General features: G+C 44.0%; 1 protein-coding gene across 1 annotated transcript in view; it reads left to right on the forward strand.

Moving 5' to 3' along the window:
• Nucleotides 1-3,097: 3,097 nt before the first annotated feature.
• The window catches only part of Hps5 (HPS5 biogenesis of lysosomal organelles complex 2 subunit 2), a 29,258-nt gene continuing 8,107 nt past the window's right edge, over nucleotides 3,098-24,248 (forward strand). The window contains exons 1-17 of the mRNA XM_051174140.1: nucleotides 3,098-3,251; nucleotides 5,599-5,709; nucleotides 5,834-5,898; nucleotides 6,588-6,780; nucleotides 7,921-8,054; nucleotides 10,992-11,204; nucleotides 11,505-11,576; nucleotides 13,598-13,686; nucleotides 15,289-15,467; nucleotides 16,063-16,221; nucleotides 17,160-17,346; nucleotides 17,934-18,057; nucleotides 19,535-19,687; nucleotides 20,214-20,285; nucleotides 20,579-21,138; nucleotides 22,787-22,907; nucleotides 23,629-23,784. Of these exons, the coding sequence (XP_051030097.1) occupies nucleotides 3,144-3,251; nucleotides 5,599-5,709; nucleotides 5,834-5,898; nucleotides 6,588-6,780; nucleotides 7,921-8,054; nucleotides 10,992-11,204; nucleotides 11,505-11,576; nucleotides 13,598-13,686; nucleotides 15,289-15,467; nucleotides 16,063-16,221; nucleotides 17,160-17,346; nucleotides 17,934-18,057; nucleotides 19,535-19,687; nucleotides 20,214-20,285; nucleotides 20,579-21,138; nucleotides 22,787-22,907; nucleotides 23,629-23,784 (2,696 nt within the window). The 5' untranslated portion in view covers nucleotides 3,098-3,143. The remainder of the gene's footprint in view (nucleotides 3,252-5,598; nucleotides 5,710-5,833; nucleotides 5,899-6,587; nucleotides 6,781-7,920; nucleotides 8,055-10,991; nucleotides 11,205-11,504; nucleotides 11,577-13,597; nucleotides 13,687-15,288; nucleotides 15,468-16,062; nucleotides 16,222-17,159; nucleotides 17,347-17,933; nucleotides 18,058-19,534; nucleotides 19,688-20,213; nucleotides 20,286-20,578; nucleotides 21,139-22,786; nucleotides 22,908-23,628; nucleotides 23,785-24,248) is intronic.

The following is a 24,248-nucleotide window of genomic DNA, read 5'->3' on the forward strand; positions in this document are numbered from 1 at the left end:
TTGGTTCAAGAATATTCAGGGGACAGCATAATTGAAACTACAGAAGTTCACATTTATGGGAGGGAGGAACAGGACAGTCCAGGATCATTACGTCATAGGAGACGGGGAAGATGGGAGGTGAAGCTCAAGCACAGCAGAGGTTGCAAATCAGTTCTGTATCTTTTCTAGTCGGAATGCCAAGAGAGAGGCTTTCTCTTCCCCACAGACTTTCAGGGTAGGGGAAAGGCCTCATCTTCATAACTCACTCTTTACTTTAAATCCATGTTCTCTGTCATCTGCCCATAGCACTTTACAGGAGAGTATAAACTCTCCACACTGAACCCTTCAGTGACTTTCTGCAACCAACCCACCTACGTATGATTATGTTCCTCGGCTTAAGGTCGGAAGTGTTTTGTACCTGGAGCCCAAGTTATGGTCACATTTTCATCTGTTGCATTATTTACATCTCACATTTAAGTGAGGACGAAACCTGTATTCCCTGAAGACCGTCCACACTCTTCGCCTCTGTTTCAGGCTTACCTGCGGCTCTTCTCCCTTCCCCATGATAAAAGCTGACCCGGGAATAGTTCTACTCACTTAGGCCATTTTCGGACGTTTGCCTTGACTTACTGTGGCCCCTTATGAGAGCTGTGTGTGAATCTGTGTATATGTATGGTATTTGTGATTTTATCTTTATTTGACTAGAGCTGTTTTCTGGAATCCTTCCTTCGATTGTTTGTTTTTTGGGATAGGGTTTCTCTGTGAAACAGTCCTAGCTGCCTTCCGACTCATAGAGATCCGCCTGCCTCTGCCTCCTGAGCGATGGGACTGGGATTTCTTTCTTTAGCCTATCCTCGCCACTCTCCCTGTTATCTTACTAACTGTTATAAGGTAATGGCTGGGGCTGGAGAAGCAGCTGTGCAGTTAAGAGCCCTCCCAGATGGTGACTCAGTTGAATTCCAAGCACTCACATGGCAGTCCACATCTGTCTGTAGCTCTACTTCCAGGAGATCTGACAGAACATCAATTCATATAAAATAAAAACAAATCCATTTAAAAAGATACGTGACTGAAGAGATTTTCTTGGGTAAGGAATTGTCAAATACTGAGTATAGTCATGCTAAATTTTGTTTGCTTGCTGTAAAATACGATTCTTGTAGAGGTCAAGTTGTAATAAGAACACATTACTAGCAGAGAATAAAGCTCTATTACATGTATGTAATTTTAAAAAATCACAAGAGCGGGCAAGGGCACATTCAGTGATACAACATATGCCCTGTATATAAAGATCTTGGATTTGATTTTCTCATCCCACAAAAGTAAGAGAAGCCACCTCTATATGTTTCTGTGTGTCTTACCACTGCAAGGTGTGCTCTGAGAAGGTTAGGACATTTCTTTTGTTTTCTGCTATTTCCTGGAACAATGTCCAACATATGAGTGATGCTCAGTATAGATTTGCTAAATAGATGGATGTACATCTAAAATACAAAGCATAGGCAAAAAGACAAACAGATGGGTATGGATTTTTAATTTGCGTGTGTGTGTGTGTGTGTGTGTGTGTGTGTGTGTGTGTGTGTGTGTGTGTGGTCATGCCCATTTGCATGTGGAGGCAAAAGGTAGGCATTATCATGTGTCTTCCTTGATGTGCTACCATGCCAGGCTTTTATGTGGGTGTTGGAGATCCGAACTGAGGTCCTCATGTCTGAGCAGCAAACCCTTTACCCACTGTGCCATCTTCTCAGCTGCTGCCTCTGCTGCTGCTGCTCCTCCGTCACTAACATGGCCGGCGGTAGAAGTTAAAATTAACCAGTAGCAGGATTTGAACCTGCCGATGTGCCATCAGCCGTGGTCAGCTCCGCACTGTTCTTTGACATGGCCATCGATGGCAAGCCCTTGGGCCCATCTCCTTCAGGCTGTTTACAGATAAAGTTCAAAAGACAGCAGAAAACTTTTGCACTCTGATCACAGAAGTGATTTGGTTATAAGGCGTCCGACTTTCGCAGAAACTATACCGGGACTCAGGTGCACACAACCTCATGTACCATCATGGCAGTGGTGACAAGTGCATCTGGGGAGTAAAATCTCATGGGATGACGAGGACCTCAGCTTGAAGGTCCTGGCATCGTGTCCATGGTGAACGCTGCCCAGAATACAGGTGCTTCCTTCTTTATCATGCACCCTGTCAGGGTTGATTGGGTGGCACGAATATGGCTTTTGATCGTATGAAAGATGGACATCTTTGAGTCCAACAGAGACCGACAAGATCACCACAAGATCACCAACGCTTTTCCCATGGAAATTGGTGACATTTGATCCCCAACCCCTCCCCCCACAAAAAATATACTTGAAGGTAACTGGATAGATACAATGTTTCATTTGGCAATTACCGCCCTATACTCTTCCTCTGTTCATTCCTCTCTGGCTTCTTTTGTTAAAGCCTTAATCCTTTAATCTTTTCTCTTTCTTTTTTGGTTTTGGTTTTTGAGAGAGGGTTTCTCTATGTAGCCTATATTAGAACTTGCTCTGTAGATCGCAGCTGTCCTTGAACTCACAGATCTGCCTGCTGGAATTAAAGATAATCATCACTATTCCCAGCTTGAGATTGACTCTTTTTTTTTAAAATATTTTTTTTTTTGAAATACGATTTCTGTCTCTGTCTCTCTTTCTCTCTCTGTCTCTCATACACAGTGTCATTACAGATGATTGTAACCCACCATGTGGTTGCTGGGGATTGAACTCAGGACCTCTGAGCCATCTCTCCAACCCTTGACATTGTCTCTTACCGAAAGCTTCCTATAGACAGATGATTTATGAAATAGAAGCACAGTAGGATTGCTACCTTACCTTTGAGGAGCGTGGCCAGTTTTCCTTTTAAGACCTCTCTATCCATCTTCCTTACTTAAAGTGTTCTATGGTATAGTAGGATAGGACTATGGAGGGACTTGAAAAATCAAGGCCTAAAACTCACGCAGTGTGAATGAACTTTTGCGTGTGATTGCTACCTAGGTCTCCCTGCTCCCTCCATGCCAGCCTTCCAGAGAAGGTTGCCTCTTTCTGTGTTGACTGTTAATATATGTTGAATGAGTGGTAATCTTTTTTTTTTTTTTTTTTTCCAGTGAGAAACCCTGTGTCTACTCCAGAACGGTCTTCATCTTTCTGGTTAAATGACTTTTATGCCAGTGATACCAGAAGCCTACAGCCATGTTCTTGCAGAGTTTGAGTCCTTGGATCCGTTACTCACAGCTTTGCGCCTGGATTCCAGTCGTCTAAAGGTGAACTTCTGCTTTGAAAGAGAAGTCTAACGTCACCCTTTACTTTCCTTTATACCCGTGTGTTTGCGTGCTCTGCCATTCCTGCCCCTGCCCCTGTTCCTGCCCCTGCCCCTGTTCCTGCCCCTGTTCCTGCCCCTGCCTCTGTTCCTGCCCCTGTTCCTGCCCCTGCCTCTGTTTTGAGGAATCGTGGGGGCTTTTGCCTGTTTTATGTTATGTGAAGTAACTCATTCTTTGATTTTGAGCTATCGTTTGAATTCTTTCTCAGTTCTGGAATATACTACTGTTGACTTATTTTTCTCATTCTTGGTAATCTTGTCTTCTCCCGAGAAGTAACATGCTTTGTTGGCATTTAAATAGTGTAATGAGCATGCTCCATTTTGGTTTTGAACATGAACTACAGGAGTTACTTTAAGAGGACTTTGATACAACCCTGAATGGGGAATAAGGCAATGCCAGTTAGCTTTGTGGAAAGCACATGGTTCCCCGACACCTCAGGTCCTGACTAAACACAAGGGAGTCATAGTGAAGAATAAAGTCTTAGTCACAAATGATTTTATTCTTAAACTTTTGTTGTTGCCTTAAATTACCTTTTCCTTCCCCAACCCCCCTCCCTCCCCTCCCCATCCCTTCCCTTCCCTTCCTTTCTCTCCCCTTCCCTCCCCTCCCCTCCTCATCCCTTCCCCTCCCCTCCCCTTCCCCTCCCTCCCCTCCACCTTCCCTCCCCTCCCATCCTTCCCTTTTTTAAATCTTTCTCTTTAGCCCAGGCTTGCCAGAAACTCACTGTGCGGCCCAGGCTAGCCCCATGTTCGTGGTGAAATGCCTGCCTGCACTTCCTCAGTGCTGGGATTGCAGGTATAACCCTGATGCCCCAAAGCAGATGTCTGTCCTCTGAAAGGGGAGAAGAAACAGCAGTCAGGCCAGTGCAGTCAACAGTGGTGAAGGCCATACCCGAAACGTTTTCGGCTGCAAGTTCAGCACCCCTTACTGTTGGCACAGTCCAAGCGTGGAGTTGGATGGGAATTCTGAGTGTTTGTGAGATCATGCCAAGAAAACAAGGCGGTTTCTTGAAAGCACAGAATTGTTCTTGGAACAATTCTGCCCCCAGGTGTAGCAGAAAGAGTGAATTGACTTCAGCTGTCGTTACTCACGTGCCTCTATGGAAACATGTTTTTGCATGTGTGGCTTGTCCTTGTGATTGAACACCTTACCCATGTGATTCTTTTTAACCCTCAGGATATAAATTGTTTGATGCTCTGAATAAAGTTGGCTACTGCATGAGACATCTGTAGGTCTAGCTCTTCTAGGTTCATGCTACCAACTAGGGTGGTAAATACCTTTCAAATAGAGGTTCATGCAGTAAGTACATTTATAAGCTTACTGGTTTAGGGTAATGAGGACACTGACAGGGTCCCATCTTTCTTGTCCCATCATACATGTTGGTTTAATTACCGTGCTAGTAGTACAATACCCTGCTTGGCTTTATTCAGCTTGTCTACATTAGTAACTCCAGTGATGAGGGGCCAAGAACAAAGGTTAGGACATTTTCTTCACTCTACTTTTCTTTCATTAGAGAAGAAAGCTTCTCAGGAAGTTTCTAGCAAGCTGAGCTCTATGGCTGGAACTGAGTCCCTCTCAGCGGCCCATTCCAGCAAAGGAACTTACAAAAATGAATACTTGGCTTTGTCAACTGTGTTGGAAAGAAACAAAGTTGAAGAGGATTAGGAATGGTTTTTAGTCAACCTAGTGACTCATTTTGACACAGACTTGTGTACAACATGGCCACAACTTTCTCTGGTAGCTCAGGCAAGAAATGAGCAGCCTAAGGTTCTGAAGAGACAGGGTAACATGGGACCTACATCTGAGACCTCCCAGTCTCATTTGCTATATGGTAAGGGCTGCGGGTGTATGTGATAGCTCTGCAGACAGAAGTATTTAAGTGAGCAAATGATTGAAGTAGCTGTTTTGTCCCTGGTAAATATTACCCCTATTGTGGTCAGCACTGGAGGACACCTGGCCAGATTGGGCAAAAAGTGAGCCGTTTACTAACTGGCTTATAACAAAGAAAAATGACTCATTTGTACAGGTGAACTCAGCCGTTTGAGATTCAACTAAAGTTCTTTGTCTATATACATTTAAGTATTCTAGAATTAGAAACGAGTGCTGTTACATTGTGTCCTTCGTGAACACAGACTTGCAGTGTCCTCATGTTCTAGTGGCTAAGTTCTTTTTATCAGTGTTCAAATGCAGCCTAGGTTCTTGTCCATTACAGCAGGGTGTCCTGAAGCCAAGCTGCACCCCCAGTTCACAGGGTACAGCACAATCATCTCACGCCTGCCTCTGTCCTCAGTGTACCAGCGTAGCTGTGTCTCGGAAATGGTTGGCCTTAGGCAGCACAGGAGGAGGGCTCAATCTTATTCAGAAGGATGGCTGGAAGCAAAGGCTGTTGCTCTCTCACCGGGTAAGAAGGAGGACATTTACGAGTTGGTTGGAGTGTGCTTGGAGAATGTGCATTTTGTCGGTGTCGTCACCCATGTCAAGTGAAAGAAGAATGGAAATAAAGTGTTGTTTGTCTGATGTCCCAGGAAGGTGCGGTCTCTCAGATTGCCTGCTGCCCTCATGACGATGACTATGTTGCTGTAGCTACCAGGTAAGACACTCTAGAATGATGGTCTTTTCTGAATGCATGTTAAGCTGACCAAGTATGCCTCTTAGGATGACAAACCACCTCCTTTCCCTTAGCACGGTGCTGGTTTAGTACTGAACATAGCATCCTGGGGAGCCAAATGTGCTCAGTGCCCAAGCCGTCTGGGAGAGGTAGTCGGCCACCCTAGTGTTTGTGAAAAATTCTGATTTGAGGCAACAATTTCTAGAAGGCCTTAAAAAAGGGAATGGGAACAGGCACTTGTCCTTGAGTCTAATCACATCTGGGCATGTCTTACTTTTCTCTCAGAACCTTCTATTCTTCATGCATAAGCCTATATTAAAATTGATTTTTAATCTTGCACACACACACACACACACACACACACACACACACACACACGAGAGAGAGAGAGAGAGAGAGAGAGAGAGAGAGAGAAAGAGAGAGAGAGAACACATGGAAACAGATGATTTAGTTAGCACATTTAGGCTCTCCTAATTTATTGATTTAGTGGCCAAAACAGGGAAGTGAATGTTATGATTTATACCTTTTCCCCCTACAAACAAGAGTTTACACTGTATTTAATACGGTTAATATTATGGTGCAAGTCAATTGTATGTTTTTTTTTTTTTTTTTTTTTGTCATTGCCATAACTTTTACTGTGGTAATTCAATTTGCCTATAACTTATCTGCAGTCAAGGTCTTGTAATTGTTTGGGAATTAAATCAAGAGCGTCGAGGAAAACCAGAGCGAATTCATGTGTCTTCAGAACACAAAGGCCGAAAAGTCACAGCCCTCTGTTGGGACACAGCTGTTCTGAGAGTCTTTGTAGGTGACCATGTGGGCAAAGTATCTGCCATCAAACTCAACGCTTTGAAACAGGTAAAGGCGAGGAACACTCCAGCTCCGTGTGTGTGCTGTGATGTGAGCCGTTAGTTTGTAGAGCTTGGAACAGAAGGACACAATTTTATTTGCTTTATTTCCTAAGCCTTGGAGAATTTATCTCTTATTGACTTGCTTCAGGGTAGAGTTCTGGCAGAAGAAATGTAACTTTCATTGTCTGAATGGACATACCAGAATATTCTGGCTTGTCTGTTATGACCCATCAGTGTTAATTGATTCTCGATATGTGTTTGATTCAAACTACAATTGAGCAGGGCTGTGGATGCACATGCCCTTAATACCAGCATTTGGGATCTCTGAGGCCAGCTTGGTCTACAGAACGAGTTCCAGGACAGCCAAGACTACACAGAAAAACATAATTGAAACTGTACATCTTACATAGACTTAATTTGCTTTTTTATTTTTATTTAAAAGGAGAAATATGGTCAATAGGTGAAAGTTCTCTTGTTTACTTCAAAACTAATATTTCTTTTTCATTCCAAGTTCACAAATAGAACAGAACAGTGAGAAATTTCTGTCATTAGGTGTCAAATTATTTCACAGATTTTTATTTATTTATTTGTTTGTTTGTTTGTTTATTTATTTATTTTTGAGGCAGGGTTTCTCTGTGTAGTCTTGGCCGTCCTGGAACTTAATAGGTAGACCAGGCTGGTCTTGAACTCACAGAGATTCTCCTGCCTCTGCCTCCCAAATGCTGGGATCAGTGGCGTGAGCCACCACATACAGCCTCACAAATTTTAAATGAGGGAAACTTTAATGTCCTTTTTAGACAATCCAAGTTCTGGCTTATTTCATTTATTTGTTTATTTGTTTTATTGTACAGGTATGAGTATTTTACTCAAGTGTGTTTCTGTGTCTTGGGTTCTTGGCATCGAAGCCTGGTCCTCCATAAGAATAAGTACTCTGTGTTTTGTGACCACGCTTCAGTTTACTCAACTCTGCGCCCAGCTCTCTGTCTGCAGAGCTCTGGGTTAAGAGCTGGAGAATTCTCGCAGCAGCTCTCCTGCCTGTTCCCTGAGCACTGAGTGCAAGTGTGCGCCATCACTCCTGGCGTGTTTCAACAGGTCAGGCTGAAGAGATCGTGTGCATCATTGTGAATGTGTTTCCTTCTCACACCCCTTCTAGGCAGCTGCTGCCTTTGTGATGTTTCCTGTTCAGACAGTAACAACAGTCGACTCCTGTGTTGTTCAGTTAGATTATTTGGATGGAAGATTACTTGTGTCTTCACTGACTCGATCCTTCTTGTGTGACACTGAGAGGTATGCTAACTAACCATGGCACCAGCGATACAGAACTTCAGAGTTTCCAGGTCAAGTACTGCTAGTCGAAAAGCAGTACCCTTCAAGTAATCTTGTAGTTGATAAGGAGCCAGTTAAATGCAGGCTGGAGTTAGAAAATAGAAGGAGACAGACATAGTTGTGGGGGGGCGGGGGTGACTAAGACAAGCAGTCAGGGAGCCAACACTACCCTGTGGCATCACCCAAGTGTCACGGAGCGCCAAGTACTGGCTTCAGTGTGTGGAGTCAAAGGATGCTCTCATTTTCTCTTTTTAAAATTTGTTGTGTATTTAGTGACATTTTACTAACGGGCAAAATTGGATAAGGAATTACATAGGCTGTGTGAAGCTGACAGAATCCCACTAAAATCTCAAGGTGGAGACAGAGGAATGTTCTAGAAGTGAAATATCAGAGCAGATTAAGAAACAGCTTCAATTGAGTATTACCTATCATTGCCAAAGCTCCTTAGCTGTTTTCCGTGCCCAGAAGATTCAATGGCCATTCTTTTCATGCTGACCCTGGTTGGTTTGCTGGCTACCTTATTTCTTAGAGTCATTCCTTTAAGAATTTCTTGTGCCTCCATCTTGGTGAGGTCTACAGCTGTTGGCACTGAAAACTTTTGAGCTGTGACCCAACAACCCCTTCCCACAAATACACACACACACACACACACACACACACACACACACACACACCACACGTATACACAGAGGCACAAATAAAACTTGAAATTAAATGTACAATAAAGTAATGGAATAAGAAATTAAAAACTGACAGTCAGAAAAATCTTTCTGGAGTTAAGAAAGGAAACTGAATGTGGTCATACATGCCTTTAATCCTATCTCAGGAGATTGTGAATTGGAGGCAGGTCTTAGCTAGATAGTGATTTTCAAGGCTATGTAGAGAGATGCCATTCTAACTAAATAAATGAATAGAAAAGATTGTTATGCAAAACTTAAAGCATGCATTAAAAAAGTGAGAATTCTGCAATAAACTAGGCTGTGAATGTTCATTTAATGGGCTACAGCTAGAGCTGAGTTTCAGAAATGTAGAACCTGCTATAGAAATAGCATTTTGAATTGTCTTCTTTTTTAGCTGGGATTCAGTTTGAAGGGTCATGGAGAGTATAATAGCTTAAAAATTCACGAAATTTTTTTTTAAGTTTTAACCCACATTCTATCCAACAAATGGCATTCTCCAGAATTTGGGGCTCCTAAGCTGGGTGTACTGGCACACACCGTAACTGCAGCACCTGAAATAATAATAAACGGAGTCAGGAGGGTTCAGGGTTTTCTTTGGCAACACAACAAATAAGCAGCATAATAAATAAAATTATAGCTTCTTACAGTGCTCTGTATATTTCAAAGCATATTTATATCCATGTTCTTACAGTAAAAACAGTTTATTCACATAGCAAATCATTCTCCAAGAACAGCCTGAGGTCGTGAGCTGAGTGAGCTGGAGCATGCCTGGTAATCCCGGCACTTGGGGACAGAAGTGAGGACTAAGGGACAGAGTTTGAAGCCAGCCTGGACTGTATAGTGAGACCCTGCCTCAAACAAAACGAAACTACTCAGTGCTTTCTGTGGGCCATTCAAGTAGACACAGTTGCCATGTGTGACGTGGTAGTGGATGTGGACCCAGGGTATAAGCAGTATATAATTGAGCAGCTGGGAGCCTGGGACACTCCTCAAAGGGAGAACGATTCAGTTACATCATGCAGAAGACTCATCAGGAAACAAATGGACGAACGGAGACTCTAGACTTGAGTAAAAACATACGCACCTGTGCCTGTACTGTGCCTATACGTGAGCGGCCTGAAGCAGAAGGGGGTTGTTGTTAGAGGGGAGGGGAGGGGCAAGCACTGCATGTCTTCGCGCACGGATATTCTGGAATTCTATATAGACGTATAGTAAAGAATCACATGTACCTGTTTAACTGCACCTGTATCATTTGGCCTGATTAGCAGGTCAAAGCAGACGGGAAGGAAAATAGAAGAGATAAGAGGCTGAGGAGGTAACTGCAAGCAAAGTACATAACACACAGGTGTGCACTGCCAGAGTGAAACCCATTATTTTGTTTGCCAACTAAAAACAATTGTAAAGAGAAAGCCATGCTTGTAATCTCAGCATTAGGGAGCCTGGGGCAAGAGGGTTAATTGCTGAGAGTTCAGATCTCACCTGGCCACATAATAAGTTGTAGGTCAGCCTGGGCTATAGAGGGAGGCCCTGTTTCAACAAAGAAAACCAAAACCCAAGCAGAAAGAAAGAAAAAGAGTAAGTAACAGGAGTTTTTAGGAATAAGCAAGCTGGTCGTTAACCCTCTATCCCATGCAGCTCAGCTCTCATATCTAACTCGTGCTCTGCTAAGGGAGCGGAATGTTCCAAGACACAATTTCAAAAGACCCTGGATCTAAAGAAAAGGGAGAGTCCATCGGATGTTTGTAGTGAGGGAGGGTATTGGAGACAGTTGGAAAGGTAGAGTGAGCGCTTGTATGGAATGTCCACAAGTCATGTTATACATAGTGAGCCATCAGTAAGGCTCACAGGTGAATGGAGTGGTTCTTAGCTGTAATGCCTTGTGGATGTCAAACAGGCCTCCTCGTTCTGTTGATAATGAGCAGAACTGATATGACGACCTTGGTTTCCCGTCACAGAGTGGTTTCGATAATTTGCCATGTTTGGGCCAATTCATGCCATTGTTTTCTGGTACAGTTCTGACAGAACAGAAAAAGGAACAGGGCGTGTGTGTGTGTGTGTGTGTGTGTGTGTGTGTGTGTGTGTGCGCGCGCGCGCGCGCGCGTGTGTAATGGCCTTGCTAATTTGTAGTACTGCTTTCAGTTCTTTAATATGATTGCTTTTAACATTTTTTTTTTTTTTTTGTAAGTAAACCTACTTGGTCCTTGTTTCTGGAAATTAGGGAAAAGTTTTGGAAAATTGGAAATAAGGAAAGAGACGGAGAATATGGAGCTTGTTTCTTCCCCGGAAAATTTAGTGGGAGCCAGCAGCCTTTGATCTACTGTGCACGCCCGGGTTCCAGGATGTGGGAAGTGAGCTTTGATGGGGAAGTGCTAAGTACACACCAGTTCAAGAAGCTGTTGTCACTGCCGCCCCTGCCTGTGATCACTGCAAGGTAGCCAGCCACTCTCGGCATGGGCCCTCCTCTAGGCATTGGGCTAAGGTCTGTGGGGTTGTAGAGTGCCTAAGGTTTGACTAGACCTTTTAAGAGTGAGGTTTAATTTTTATCAAAAGATTTAGAGATACCAGAATACTCAGTCCTTAAGCAGTTGTCTTTGTGCGTGATTAAAATGACTTGAATAAAGGGAGACACAATTTAGGCTTTTGAAGTTGTTTCCAGGTTGAAATTTTCTCTGAAGTGCAGAGTACACTTTTGAGTTGTGATAGGCCATCAGCAGATGTGTTTGCCTTCTAGATCAGAGCCTCAGTATGATCACACAGTTGGATCCTCTCAGTCTTTGTCATTCCCTCGACTCCTGCATCTTAGGTAAGTTTTTCTTTTGCCTTTTTCTCTTTTGTCCAGAAGCATTTGCTTTTATATTCATTTTTCAGTTTTTGTTGTTGTTTTGTGTTTTCAAGATGGTCTCACTGTGTAGCCCTGGCTGTCCTGGAACTCACTCTGTACTTCAGGCTGGCCTCAAACTCAGAGATCTGCCCGCCTTTGCCTCCCAAATGCTGGAATTAAAGTTGTGCGCCACCACCGCCCAGCCTATTTTTCAGTCTTTAAAAATGATGTTAAAGTTCAAATACCAAACCTTGTATAGCTAAGTGATTCTTCTCCCTATAAGCTGAACTCCAACCACTCAGTTTAAATTTTTTTTGTGTGTGTTTCTGGGAATCAAACTTGGTTTTATGCATATTAGGCAAGCAGTCTACCACTTAGCTGAACCCTAGGATAGATTCTTGCTATGTTTTTCAGGTTGACCTCAAATTCTTGGGCCCCAGTAATTCTCCTTTCTCACTTTCCCAAATAACTGGGACTATTGGTACATGTTAGTACATCCAGGCCTTTCAACTTTAAAGGTGTGTGTGTGTATTCTTTAAAATTTTTATTTTGTCTTATTTTACACATGTGAGTGTTTTGCCTGCGTATATGTCTGCATACCATTTGTATGACTGGTTTCAGATCTCCTGGAAGTGGTATTACAGACAGTTAATGAGCTACTACGTAGGTGCCAGGAATTGAACCTAGGTTCTCTGGAAGAGCAGCCAGTGCTGCTAACCACTGAGCTGTATCTCCAGCTCCACTTCCCGTTTTAAAGGTTGTTCTTATGTTAATTTATCTTCTGGAGGTTTGGAGATTTCTGTTTTGCATACAGTGTCCAGTAATAAGAGAAATGAAGAGATTCTTTTCCAAACTAGAAGGAGAGTTTGTAATTGTCAGGGAGCTTTCTGGCAGTTGGTACTCCCTGGGGAAGGTACTTGTTTTCTTATGAACTCCCTGCTTGGTGGAGCTCTGGACTGATCTAGTGTGTTGCTATGAGCATACGGGACATAAACAGTTGTGGGGCTCGCTTCTGAAAGTTCAGTGAAAGTTCAGCTTTCTGCCTTGTAGGTCTTCCAGCAAGTAATGTGTACGAGAGATGAGCTCCAGGCTGACTCAGTTCACTCCCACTTAGAGGTCAGCTCACTGGTGCGTGGGGCCCAGAATCAAACCCTGAGCAGCATGGAGTGCCACTCTGGGGTCTGTGTGCAGCTTGTCCTGCACGGGCAGAGGTGCAGTGTGGGCGCGGTGCTTGAGCTCTGACTACTTTACAGTGACAGGCATTCTTAATAACCAGCCATTGGTGGTGCAGGCCCTTAATCTCAGTGCTCGGGAGGCAGAGGCAGGTGGATCTCTGTGAGTTCGAGGCCAGCCTGGTCTGCCGAGCCAGTTCCAGGACAGGCTGTAAAACCACAGAGACAGAAACCCTGTCTTGAAAAACAAAAACAAACAAACAAACACTGGAATGAAGATTCAGAGAAGATAGTGATTTTCATAGACACCCTGCAATGTGGTCTACTGACTGGGCCCTTTCAAAGGGTAACTAACTGCTCTTTTAAAATTTAGTGACAATGTTAACTTATTTTTCCCAAAGGTTAAATAGACTTATGTCACAATATCTACATCAAGCTATTTTAAGTGAATTGTAGCTATTTTAGCACTTACATTCTTAACCCATTCTGGAAGTTGCTGGAGAAAGGCAGCAACTTTCTTGCTGTTACTTACATGAAGCATTAAAAAGCCCTTCCACCAGTGGTCTCTTTGCACAGCATTTATCACTGAATTTCCCACATTGACACTGTTTGGTGTCGTGTTTTTACTGGGTTCAGAAAGGAGGTGGTAAGGCTTGATCAGCTAGGCCACTGCTGGATTTTCTTTGCATAGTCTGATTTTACATCAGTAGCCAATGAGAGATTGAGTTCAGAGAATTGTAAAGTTCTGTGCTCTGGTAAGCATGAGGTGTCTTTTGTGTGTTTACTTGTTTTTGTTGTGTTTGCTCTGACCTCTTTTCTTTTCTTGTCTAGTGAACAGTGTGTGCTGACATGGACAGAAAAAGGAATTTATATTTTCATCCCTCAGAGTGTTCAGGTTCTTCTTTGGAGTGAAGTCAATGGTAATTCTATTTTTCTTTCTTAGGTAACATTTAATCTCTTAGTTGTGTATGAAAAGTAATTGTATCATGATTAATTTACAATGTGAGAAGTTGAAAATGCAGGGAATATTCACTATTTGTGACTAACAGAAAATCAGTCTCTGTACTTGTGGTTAAAAACAAAAATATGGGTAAGTTTAGCATTGCTGGTAAGAGTCTTTGGCTTTTCTCTTGTGGTCTTTTCTCCAGAGAGAGGAAGGGGGTCATTATCCATCCACATTGGTTTCTTTTTTTCTTTTTTTTCTTTTTTTCAAGACATGGTTTCTGTATGTAGCTTTGTAGACCAGGCTGGCCTCGAACTCACAGAGGTAGCTCTGCCTCTGCCTCCCGAGTGCTGAAATTAAAGGCGTGCGCCGCCGCCGCCGCCGCCGCCGCCACCACCACCCAGCTCACATTAATTTCTTACGGGTTTTCCCCACCCCCAATTGAGGATGTCCTTTGCAAACTAGTCGTTACCTTCTGTCAAGCAGTTCGGCCAAGACAGACAGCTGTAGTTGGTTGATTTTTCTCTTCCTGCTCTTCATTCTTTCGGCTCTTTGTGGGATCTGCCACCCAGGTCCCAAATAAATACACACAGGCTTACTAGTACTTATAAATGCCTGGCCTTGGCTTGGCTTGCTTCTAGCCAGCTTTTCTTAACTTAAATCACCTGGTTTATCTTTTGCCTCTGGGCTTTTTCCTTTCTTTATTTCTGTCATTTCTTTCTTTTTACTCAGTGGCTGGCTGTGCGGCTAGCGTCTTCCTCCCAGCATTTTCTTGCTCCTTCCTCCTCTCCTTCCAGATTTCTCCATTTATTCTGTCTGCTTGCCAGCCCTGCCTGTCCTTTCTCCTGCCTTGCTATCGACTGTTCAGCTCTATTAGGCCATCGGGTGTTTTAGACAGACAAAGAATCACAGCTTCACATAGTTAAACAAATACATGTAACACATCTTTGTATCATTCAACAGATGTTCCTCAACATAAGCAAATGTAACATGCCTTAAAATAATATTCTACAATAGATACCCCCTCATGTGTGATTCATTCATTTATGTACTTGTTAAAATCTATTCATGTGACATCAGATTGTTCACAGGAGATGGCACTTTAAGCTTAGGATTTTAGATCAGAAAGCTGTGGGTCTTTCTTTTCTAATCTTAGAAAAGGGTCTAAATATGATTTTCTTGTTGAAGTACAAATATAGGAAGGAATGAAATTCCATTGAGTCAAATCTGTTTTTCTAAGTCAGGGTTTCTCTGTGTAGCCTTGACTGTCCCGTAGACCAAGCTGGCCTGGAGCTCACAGAAACCTTCCTGCCTCTGCCTCCCAAGTGCTGAGACTAAAAGTGTGTGCTACCGTTGCTTGGCAAGCTACATCTTGTGTAAGATTTTATAAGTATGGTTGCAGCCCATGTAAAAATGGGAGGTTTCCTTTCACTGCTGGGGATCAAGGGTGGAGACTTAGTTGTTCTAGGTAAGAGCCCTATCACAAGCTGCTTCCCTAGCCTAGGCCTTACAAAAAGCGCAAGAGATGTTTGATTAATGTCTTGTCTGTTCACCCTTGTGTGTGTGTGTGTTTTAATAGATATTCAGGATATAGCTGTCTGCAAGAATGAGTTGTTCTGCTTACACTCCAGTGGGAAAGTCTCCCATCTGACCCTGTTGTCTGTGGAGCGCTGTGTGGAACGTCTGTTAAGGAGAGGCCTGTGGGACCTGGCTGCTCGCACATGCTGTCTCTTCCAAAATTCTATCATCACCAGCAGAGTGAGTTACTTTACTTGTGCATGCTAATGATGGGTGGCTCAAACCATCCTTGATTTCAGGGTTCTTAAAGAGTTGCTTTTCTGTATGATTTATGCATGTACAGTTAAAGTCTCCAGAGCATGGTAGTTGTATCTGGGGGTGGGTGAATGATAATAAAGATTGTGTATTTTTTGGTTTTAAGAAGATACCCAAGCTGGGTGTGGTGGCACATGCCTTTAGTCCCAGCACTTGGGAGACAGAGGTAGGTGGATCTATGTGAGTTCGAGGCCAGCCTGGTCTACAATATGAGTTCATGGACAGTAAGGGCTATACAGGGTCTCCCTGTCTTAAAAAACAAACAAACAAAAACAAACAAAAGTCAGATTAACTTACAAATTGTTTTTATTTCAGAGCTTGATTTAAGGCGGATGATTGTGCGTATGGTAACTCTTAAAGTCTTGATATGTTCTGATTAAGTCTTGCTAGCTTACTAAACCTTAAAACACTGGGAAGGCTTATTCTTGTGTGGGCACCTTTGCACTTTGGCTGTTTGGATATAGATGCAGTTACAAATAGTGAGCTGTTCTTTGTTGGGGTTTTCTTATCCTTTTATTAGGCAAGAAAAACATTGACCGCGGATAAATTAGAGCATTTGAAATCTCAGCTGGACCTTACAACCTACAGCGAACTAATTTCTCAACTGGATGAACTGATCTTCAAATTTGAGCCTTTGGATTCAGCTTGCAGCAGCAGAAGAAGCTCCATTTCATCACATGTAAGTGCTTTTCTTTCTAACGTAATTGTTTAGTATGTGTGTGTCGTTGGGGAGGGGATATACACATGCCAGCAATCACAAATGGAGGTCAGAGGACAGCTTTCAGGAATCATTTCTTTCCTTCCTCCATCAAGTGCCTTTACCCGCTAAGCCATTTTGCCAACCCAATAGCTCCTTTAAGAGTTGGATTTTGCAGGGAAATGAGTAAGTGCAAGGATCCATCTTGCTTTCCGTGTAGAGGCATGGAGATGTCAGCTTTTTTTTTTTTTTTTTTTTTTTTTTGTTACTTTGTTAGACTATATGAACTAAATAGTTTGTAAGAAGGGAAAACTTATTTTTGTGTGTAGTTTGAGGAAGTTTAGTTCATGGTTTGTTGGTATTGTCCATTAGACCTTTGCTAAGGAAAACATGGTAGAAGAAAGCTGCTCACCTAATGGCACCCAGGAAGCCAAGAGAAACACAAGGAGGGGATGGGTCCCAGTATCCCATGCAAGAGCATACCCCCAGTCATCCAACTACCCGCCGAGCCCCGCCTCTGAAGCTTTACCACCTCCCAGTTGCACCATAGAATGGGCATCAATATATGAACACATTCAGAATCCAGGATGGAGCAGGGGAGCTTTTTTCCATGATGAGCAGTAAAGGAAAGTCAGGTGTGTTTGAAGCTGCAGTTGTTTATGTCACTGTTTACTGCCTGCTGGTCCCAGATGCGCTCACGTAGTTTCCTGTCTAGGTGAGGTGGTGCTCAGGACTGTCTCATTTCAGCTCCCTTTCTCATTGCCTGCTTTACTGAGGGTAAGGAGGGTAACGCTCCATGCTAGGTGTGAGCTGATGGCCTTCGACTCTAGCGTTAGTATTTTTGCGTCAGTATTATTTTGGAAAGGATGTGTTGTGTTACACAGAACTTTGGTCTTGAAGGGAATCGTTTTCATTTTCAGGAAAGTTTCAGCATCTTGGACTCTGGCATATATCGGATCATCAGTAGCAGAAGAGGCAGTCAGTCCGATGAAGACTCTAGCTCTCTTCACAGTCAGACCTTCTCGGAAGATGAAAGGCTTAAAGAGTTTGCCTCCCCCCAGGGAGATGAGCAGCCAGGGCAGGGCTGTGCTGCAAATAGAAGTGAAGGTAATGAGTGTGTCTCTTGTTGGTCACTGAAGAAAAACAGTTGCTTTCTTTGAAGATCTGCTGGTCACTAAAAGACAGCGGTGTGTAGGTTGTTTATAATCTCTTGTTTGGACTAACATTTGTAAAGATCATGCATCAAAATGCTGGATAGGTTAAGACAGATCATTAGCCAAAACGATGATTTTTTTTTTTTTTTTTTTTACCCTCACTAACCACGTTATTTCCCACCAGGAATGAAAGCTAGCTCCAGTTTTGGGAGCCGTTGCCTTCCCTTTTCAATGTTCCAGCATCCCTGTGACTGAACTGTGAGAAGAGATTAGTAGAAAGTGTAAACCACCTTTGTGGCTTGTGGGGATACAGGGTTAGTAGTTGATAAAGGTACCTGGCTCAGTGTTTCATGTGGACCATCCTTGTATCCCATAAACCCGTGTCCCGTGCTCATTTGTATCTGGGTCAGTTATGATTTTGGTATCGAATCCTTCATTTCCTTTGGTTTATTCATTTCTGAATTTGTTTAGATTTGTTAAGAACAAAACCAAAACCCTCCACGTGACTAGATGTTGTCTCTCCTTCGCCCTGTTTGTTAGACGGCGTCCCCCATGCTGCAGGGTTGCCAGAGACAGATAAGAACGAAGCTTTCCTGCCCTTCAGCATCGCACTGCCATTTCGTTCTCCCTCTCCCCTGGTGTCTCTTCAGGCTGTTAAAGAAAGGTAAACGAGCTAGTCACGTCACTGAATCCCACTTGTCATTTAGCTTCAGTTCTCACATGACACACTGAGAAGGAAAAGGCATTTCAGTATTAAAAAGAAGGTCTCAAGTTATTTCTCTAGTAACCTGTTACTATAAACCGCCGATTCTCCTTTGAGTCTGGGGGGCGGGGCTGAGTGTTCCTCTTCATTGGGGTAGCTGAGTATTTAAGTTGTAGACGTAGCAAGGTTAGATATTTTAGCCTCATCGCTGGTGTACGCCATGGTATGTCCATGTGAAGGTAGAGGTACATCTATCTCATCGGTCCTTTCCTTCTCCTGTATGGGTTCTAGGGGTCCAACGCGTCTCGCCAGGCTCTGTGGCCAGTGCCGTTACGTCCTCAGCCTCTGTCTGGCCCGTTCATCTTTTTTGTGTATGTGAACATTTATCTATTTGTATCGATTTGTGTGTGTGTGCACATGTGCACACAGGCGCCTGTGGAGGCTAGACCATGTCAGATCCACAGGAACTGGAGTTACACGTGGTGGTATGCCTTCCTGTGGGTGCTGGGAACCGAACCCACGTTCTCCAGAAGAGTAGGAAGCACCTGTACTCGCTGAGGTGCCTTGCTGGCCTACCACTCCTTTCTTGTTCCTTTCCCACTTAATGGGTTAGTTCGGAGGACTTTTTTACCCCTCCTTGAGACACGTCCTCAGGCTCTAACTGGCATGGAACTCCATATGTAGACCAGGCTGGTCTCAAGCTCACTGAGATCCACCTGCCTCTGCCTTCTGAGTACATACCACCACACCTGGGAGAATTGGAGATTTAAAAAAATTTATTTATATTTTAATGTTTTATGTGTGAGTGCTCCATTTGTATACCTGCATGGCAGAAGAGGGCATCAGATATCAGATCTTATTGTAGACTGGTGTGGGCCACCATGTGGTTGCTGGGAATGGAACTCAGGACCTCAGGAAGAGCAGCGGTGCTGTCAGTGCTGTGCCATCCCTCCAGCCCCAAATTGGAGATTTTTGAGAAGTCTTTCCAGTTTGCGTATGGAACTGACGGTGAGAGAGATGTGTCTTCTGCCCAGCTACTTGCCCTAGCCCTGCTGGGCACACATTCTTCTAGAAAGGTCTGTTCCTTGTGATTTTCTGACCTGGACATGGCTGATGATCATATGCTTAACCTACCTGAGTTGGAGGAGACATTACATTGAAGAGGCTACTGGATTAGAGACGTTCCCTTTAGCCTTGACTCGCTGGCCTCATGACAGTTTTATAAACACAATGGATCACTTTATTCTAAGTTTTTATGAGCCTCATGCGAATGAATTGTGGTTGATTAGAGAAATTGTTATGAGCAGTCTGTCCTGTTGTCCGGCTCAAGCTGGTTTTGTAGTATTAGTGGAAACACGGAGATGTCAGGAACCAGATTTTTTTACTCTTGACAGTGTTGATATATTTTCACGTTAGGCTTTTGGTGTTTGACTTTCAGTGTTTCTAGCTTTGTACGTAAAACTACGGAGAAGATCGGCACCCTTCATACAAGCCCAGAGTTGAAGGAGGCATTTGAATCCAAGGATGCTGTTGACCAAGTACATGAAGAGGAAGTGGTCGCAGATGCCTGCCCTCTGGCGGAAGGCTCTGAGTAAGCCTTTTGTCTGAGTCTCGAATGCTGGGGGGGGGGGTGCCTGCCAGTGAAGAAGTGGAGCCTGCTGCGGGAGACCCTGTGTGCATGGCACTCTGACTGAAGATTGTAGCACAGCTCAGGAGCTGCAGATTCGCAGCCTACAAAGAATGCCCTTGAATCCCATCAGTTTCTCTCCTCGCCCACCTTCCTCCCTCTCTGACATCTTGTCACTTCCCTGGAATGTCAGAGGAGTGTTAGATTAAGAGGAGATGACTGAGATCCAGGTCCTGTCCTAGCTCTTCTGGCTAGCTTGTAACTTCCTGTCGTCATTAATGCTGTCTTGCCTGTCAGCTCCAGGATGTGCTGTTGCTAATGAGTAAGAATGGAATATTTGATGAAGATATTGGGGGAATAAAAGACTCTTTAAGGCAATGTAACATGTGGCACACTTGACATTTAGTAAGCAGTAGAAGTCTTGGTCTGAGAAAGTTTGGTTACCCCTAAAGGTTGTGAATAGGATTATTTCTTTTTCATGCTTTTCTAGGGAGAAAGACATTAGTCAACTTCTTGAAGAAGACAGGCTTCAAGAGCTCACAGCAGCCACAGCAGATGCAATGTGAGTGGGGGAGGCGTCCAGTGAGTGGGCGGCGGCCTCTGGGCAGCATCAGTAGTGGTCTTCACTGTCTAGCTCAGGGGTAGCCTCATTTGCAATGGATGTTCAACAATCAGTAGTGTACTCCAGAGTCCGTGTTGTCTGTCTTGTTGGCTTGTTGGGATAATTGTCATTTAAAGCAACATTTATTCCAGATGAGTATGCTTTATCAGTTAGGTTTGTTTAAACTGAAATAATCTATTTTTTTTTAAAAAACAACAAATGAGACAATTTTCACATTTATCTAATTTGTATAGGACCAAGTTACTGGACCCTCTGGTTTTATTTGAACCCACGTCACTAAGAACAGTTTTACGTGAGTGGCTTTCACAGTTAGAGAAAACATTTGCCTTGGAGGACTTCACTGGCATTCCCAGCACCAGCAGCCTACCTGTGAAATTGAACCTGGATGTGCACCTCCTAAGTGAGTCAGAAGACAGAGTATTAGATGGAGACAGTGAAGAAGAAGAAAGGAATTCTATAGGCACCGAAGAAACTGGTGGCCATAGAGCCTGCGACTCTGTAAGCGGCCGTAGTGAGCCCTTGGGCGACGTTTTTCGAGTGCATTCTCCGTTCACTATAGCCAGCAGCCTTCAGAAAGACCTGTTGGAATTGACAACGCTGTGCTTGGAGCTGAACGTACTGACCTCCGTAGTGGAAAGCCTAGGTGGACATGTGCTCTCTCCTGAGGATCTGGCTTGTCGGTTCCTAAGGAAGTATTTTTTTCTCCTGGACTTGAAAAGAACAAGGGAGAGTATCAAGCTAAGTTACACCCACAGCCCGTGTGTTTGGGACACTTTTGTTGAAGGACTGAAAGGTAATTATCAGATGCCATTACCAAATGTAGAGGTGTTTTATAATATGGGGGCTTGACAAGGACTTGACTAGAAGTTTTCTAGTCCCTTCTGTTTTCTAGTCAACCCTTTTTCCTTTTCGTTTTTTGTTTGTTTGTTTTGTTTTTGAGACAGGGTTTCTTTTGTGTAACTTTGTGCAGCTTTGGCTGCCCTGGAACTTGCTTTGTAGATCAGACAGGTTTGAACTCACAGAGATCTGCCTGCCTCTGCCTCCCAGGTGCCAGAATTAAAGGTGTTTGCCACCATGCCTAGCTATTTACTCTTTTTTAAATGTTTTTTTATTTGGCTAAGGGATGGCTTAGCAGTTGGGAGCACTGGCTGCTCTTCCAGAGGTCCTGAGTTCAGTTTCCAGCAACCACGTGATAGCTCACAGCCATCTATACTGGGATCTGATGCCCTCTTCTGGCTTATAGGTGTACATGCAGGTAGAGTGTTCATACGTACGTACATACATACATACATACATACATGTAATAAAAATCTTTAAAAATATTTATATGTTCCAGGATAGCCGGGGCTACATAGAGAAGCCCTGTTTTGAAAAAGCAAAACAAAATTCGCATTTTTGTGTATGTATGTGTGCCTCTTTATCTGTACGTGTGCCGTATGTATTCGGGTACTTGAAGAAGCTAGCAATGGGCATCAGATCCCTTGGGGCAGGAGTTATAGGTGATTGTGTGCCTCTTCTTAGGGTGGGATGTAAACCAAACCTATGTCCTCCTCAAAAGCAGCAAGTGCGTTCAACCCCTGAGCCGTCTCTCCACCGTTTCTACTCTTCTAACCCTTTAGAGTGTGTGTGTGTGTGCGTGTGCGTGTGCATATGCTTGCACGCGTGCGTGTGCACGAATGTATCATGGCACAGTTTTGGAGATCGTAGGACAACTTTGGAGTTAGTTCTCCCCTTCCCCCCATGTCAGTTCCCAGGATTGAACTCAGGGGTCAGACTTGGTGGCAAGCATCTTTGTCTGAAACTGAGCCATCTCTATGGTCCAGATTTCCTCTCATTTAAGCTTTAATAGTTCTTTAAACATTGACTTATTTTGTTACTCTAGTATAAGAAATTAGTTCTCTCTCCCTCCCTCCCTCCCTCCCTCCCTCCCTCCCTCCCTCCCTCCCTCCCTCCCTCCCTTCCTTTTTGTTTTTTTGAGACAGGGTTTCTCTCTGTAGCCTTGGCTGTCCTAGAGTATGAACTGTAGACCAGGCTGGCCTCGAACTAACAGAGATCCGCCTGCCTCTGGCTCCCAAGCGCTGGGATTAAAGGCGTGCACCACTACCGCTCAGGCTTGGTTGCTTCTCATGCTAGCTGCTGTCAGTCCTAATAGACTTGCATTCATGTGAGTCACTCTTCTCTGCCTTATAACCCTGTTTTTGAAGTGGTTTTTTTCTTCAGAATTCTGCTTGAGTAACAGATGCCACGTTGTTTCCAGCAACTGACACATTAAACACAATTTTTCTTGATTGTCAAAAGTCAGTTGCCACAGGTACTGGCAGATATTGGGGCCTCTCCCTAATTGGTGACATCAGGGTGTGATGAAGACTGTTGAATGAATGTGTCCAAGAGTACTTGCAGCAAAGAGGTGAAGGGAAAGACTGCTTTGCTTTTCTTTTCAGAGATTGCAAGTTCTAACCCTGCGTACTCAGAAATGGAAGGAGGAGACCTGCCCTCAGGCCTACAGTTACTGGATGCTTCAGTCCCTGCCGATAGTCCCTTGTTAATCGCGTTTGCCACCCGGTAGGTTGTCCTTTATCTTGTTTGTGGCAACCTAAAGGCCTGTAATGTTTTTATGCCTTAGTATCTAAAGTTTGACTCATTTGCATATTGTGCAGGTTCTTACTAGATTATTTTTGCTGGGCGAGATGCACACCTTTGATCCCAGCACTCTCGAGGCAGAGGCAGGCGGATCTCTGAGTTTGAGGCCAGCCTGGTCTACAGAGTGAGTCCCAGGATGGCCAGAATTGTTACATAGAGAAACCCTGTCTTGAAAAACCAAAAACAACAAAAAAAAAATTTTCTCTCTTTCTTTTTTTTTTTTGGTTTTGTTTTATGAGACAGTGTTTCTCTGTATAGCCTTGGCTGTCCTGGAACTCACTCTGGAGACCAGGCTGGCTTCAAACTCACAGAGATCCACCTGCCTCTGTTTCCCAAATGATAGGAATAAAGGTGTGCGCCACCACTGCTGAGCTTTCTTCCCTTTTTTTTTTTTTTTTTTAAGATTTATGTACAGTGTTCTGCCTGCATGTATGACTGCAGGTCAGAAGGGGGCACCAGACCTCATTACAGATGGTTGTGAGCCACCGTGTGGTTGCTGGGACTTGAACTCAGGTCCCCTGGAAGAGCAGCCAGTGCTCTTAACCTCTGAGCCATCTCTCCAGACCTTCCTTATTTTAATTTCTAATGAGTCCATAGTATAACCAAATCATGTTGGAGACTGATGTGCTGCTTTCAAATGCAGGCTGTATGATAGATTTGGGGAGTCTGCCCTTCGAGCCCTCATCAAGTTTTATCCATCCATCTCACCTTCGGACATTGCACAGCTCTGCCGTCACCACCCTGCTCGGTTTTTGGCGTATCTCGACAGTCTGGTGAAGTCGAGGCCGGAAGATCAGTGGTGAGGAGGCTGTGTGGCCTGTGTTCAGGTGGGGCCCTGTTCCGATTGTGCCACCGGCTGTCCCTTTCACTGCCAGCACCAGGAGATGAAGGCACCTGCTGTGGAAGATGAGGATTGGGCCGTTTCGTACCCTCCCAGCATACACTTGGCCTCCCCTGCACTGCATACAGCACAAATGCACACATAGCAGCCTTCACCGCCTCTCTGAGAGCGCCTCGGGTTCTCAGTGTGAAATTAAGTCTCATGCTGGATGGAGAGACGGCTCTGCACTTAGGGGCGCTCGCTGCTCTTGCTGGGGAGCCAGGTCCCATTCCCAGCACTCATATGACAACTCACAACAGACTGTAACTGTAGTTACGGAGATCTGAGTGGCCTCTGAGGGTAATACATACATGTGGTGCACACACATGCAGGCAACACACAGACATAACACACACAGACACACACGCATACACATACGCGCA

This window comes from Phodopus roborovskii, unplaced genomic scaffold (assembly GCF_943737965.1).
Source record: "Phodopus roborovskii unplaced genomic scaffold, PHOROB, whole genome shotgun sequence".
Taxonomy (NCBI): Eukaryota; Metazoa; Chordata; class Mammalia; order Rodentia; family Cricetidae; genus Phodopus; species Phodopus roborovskii.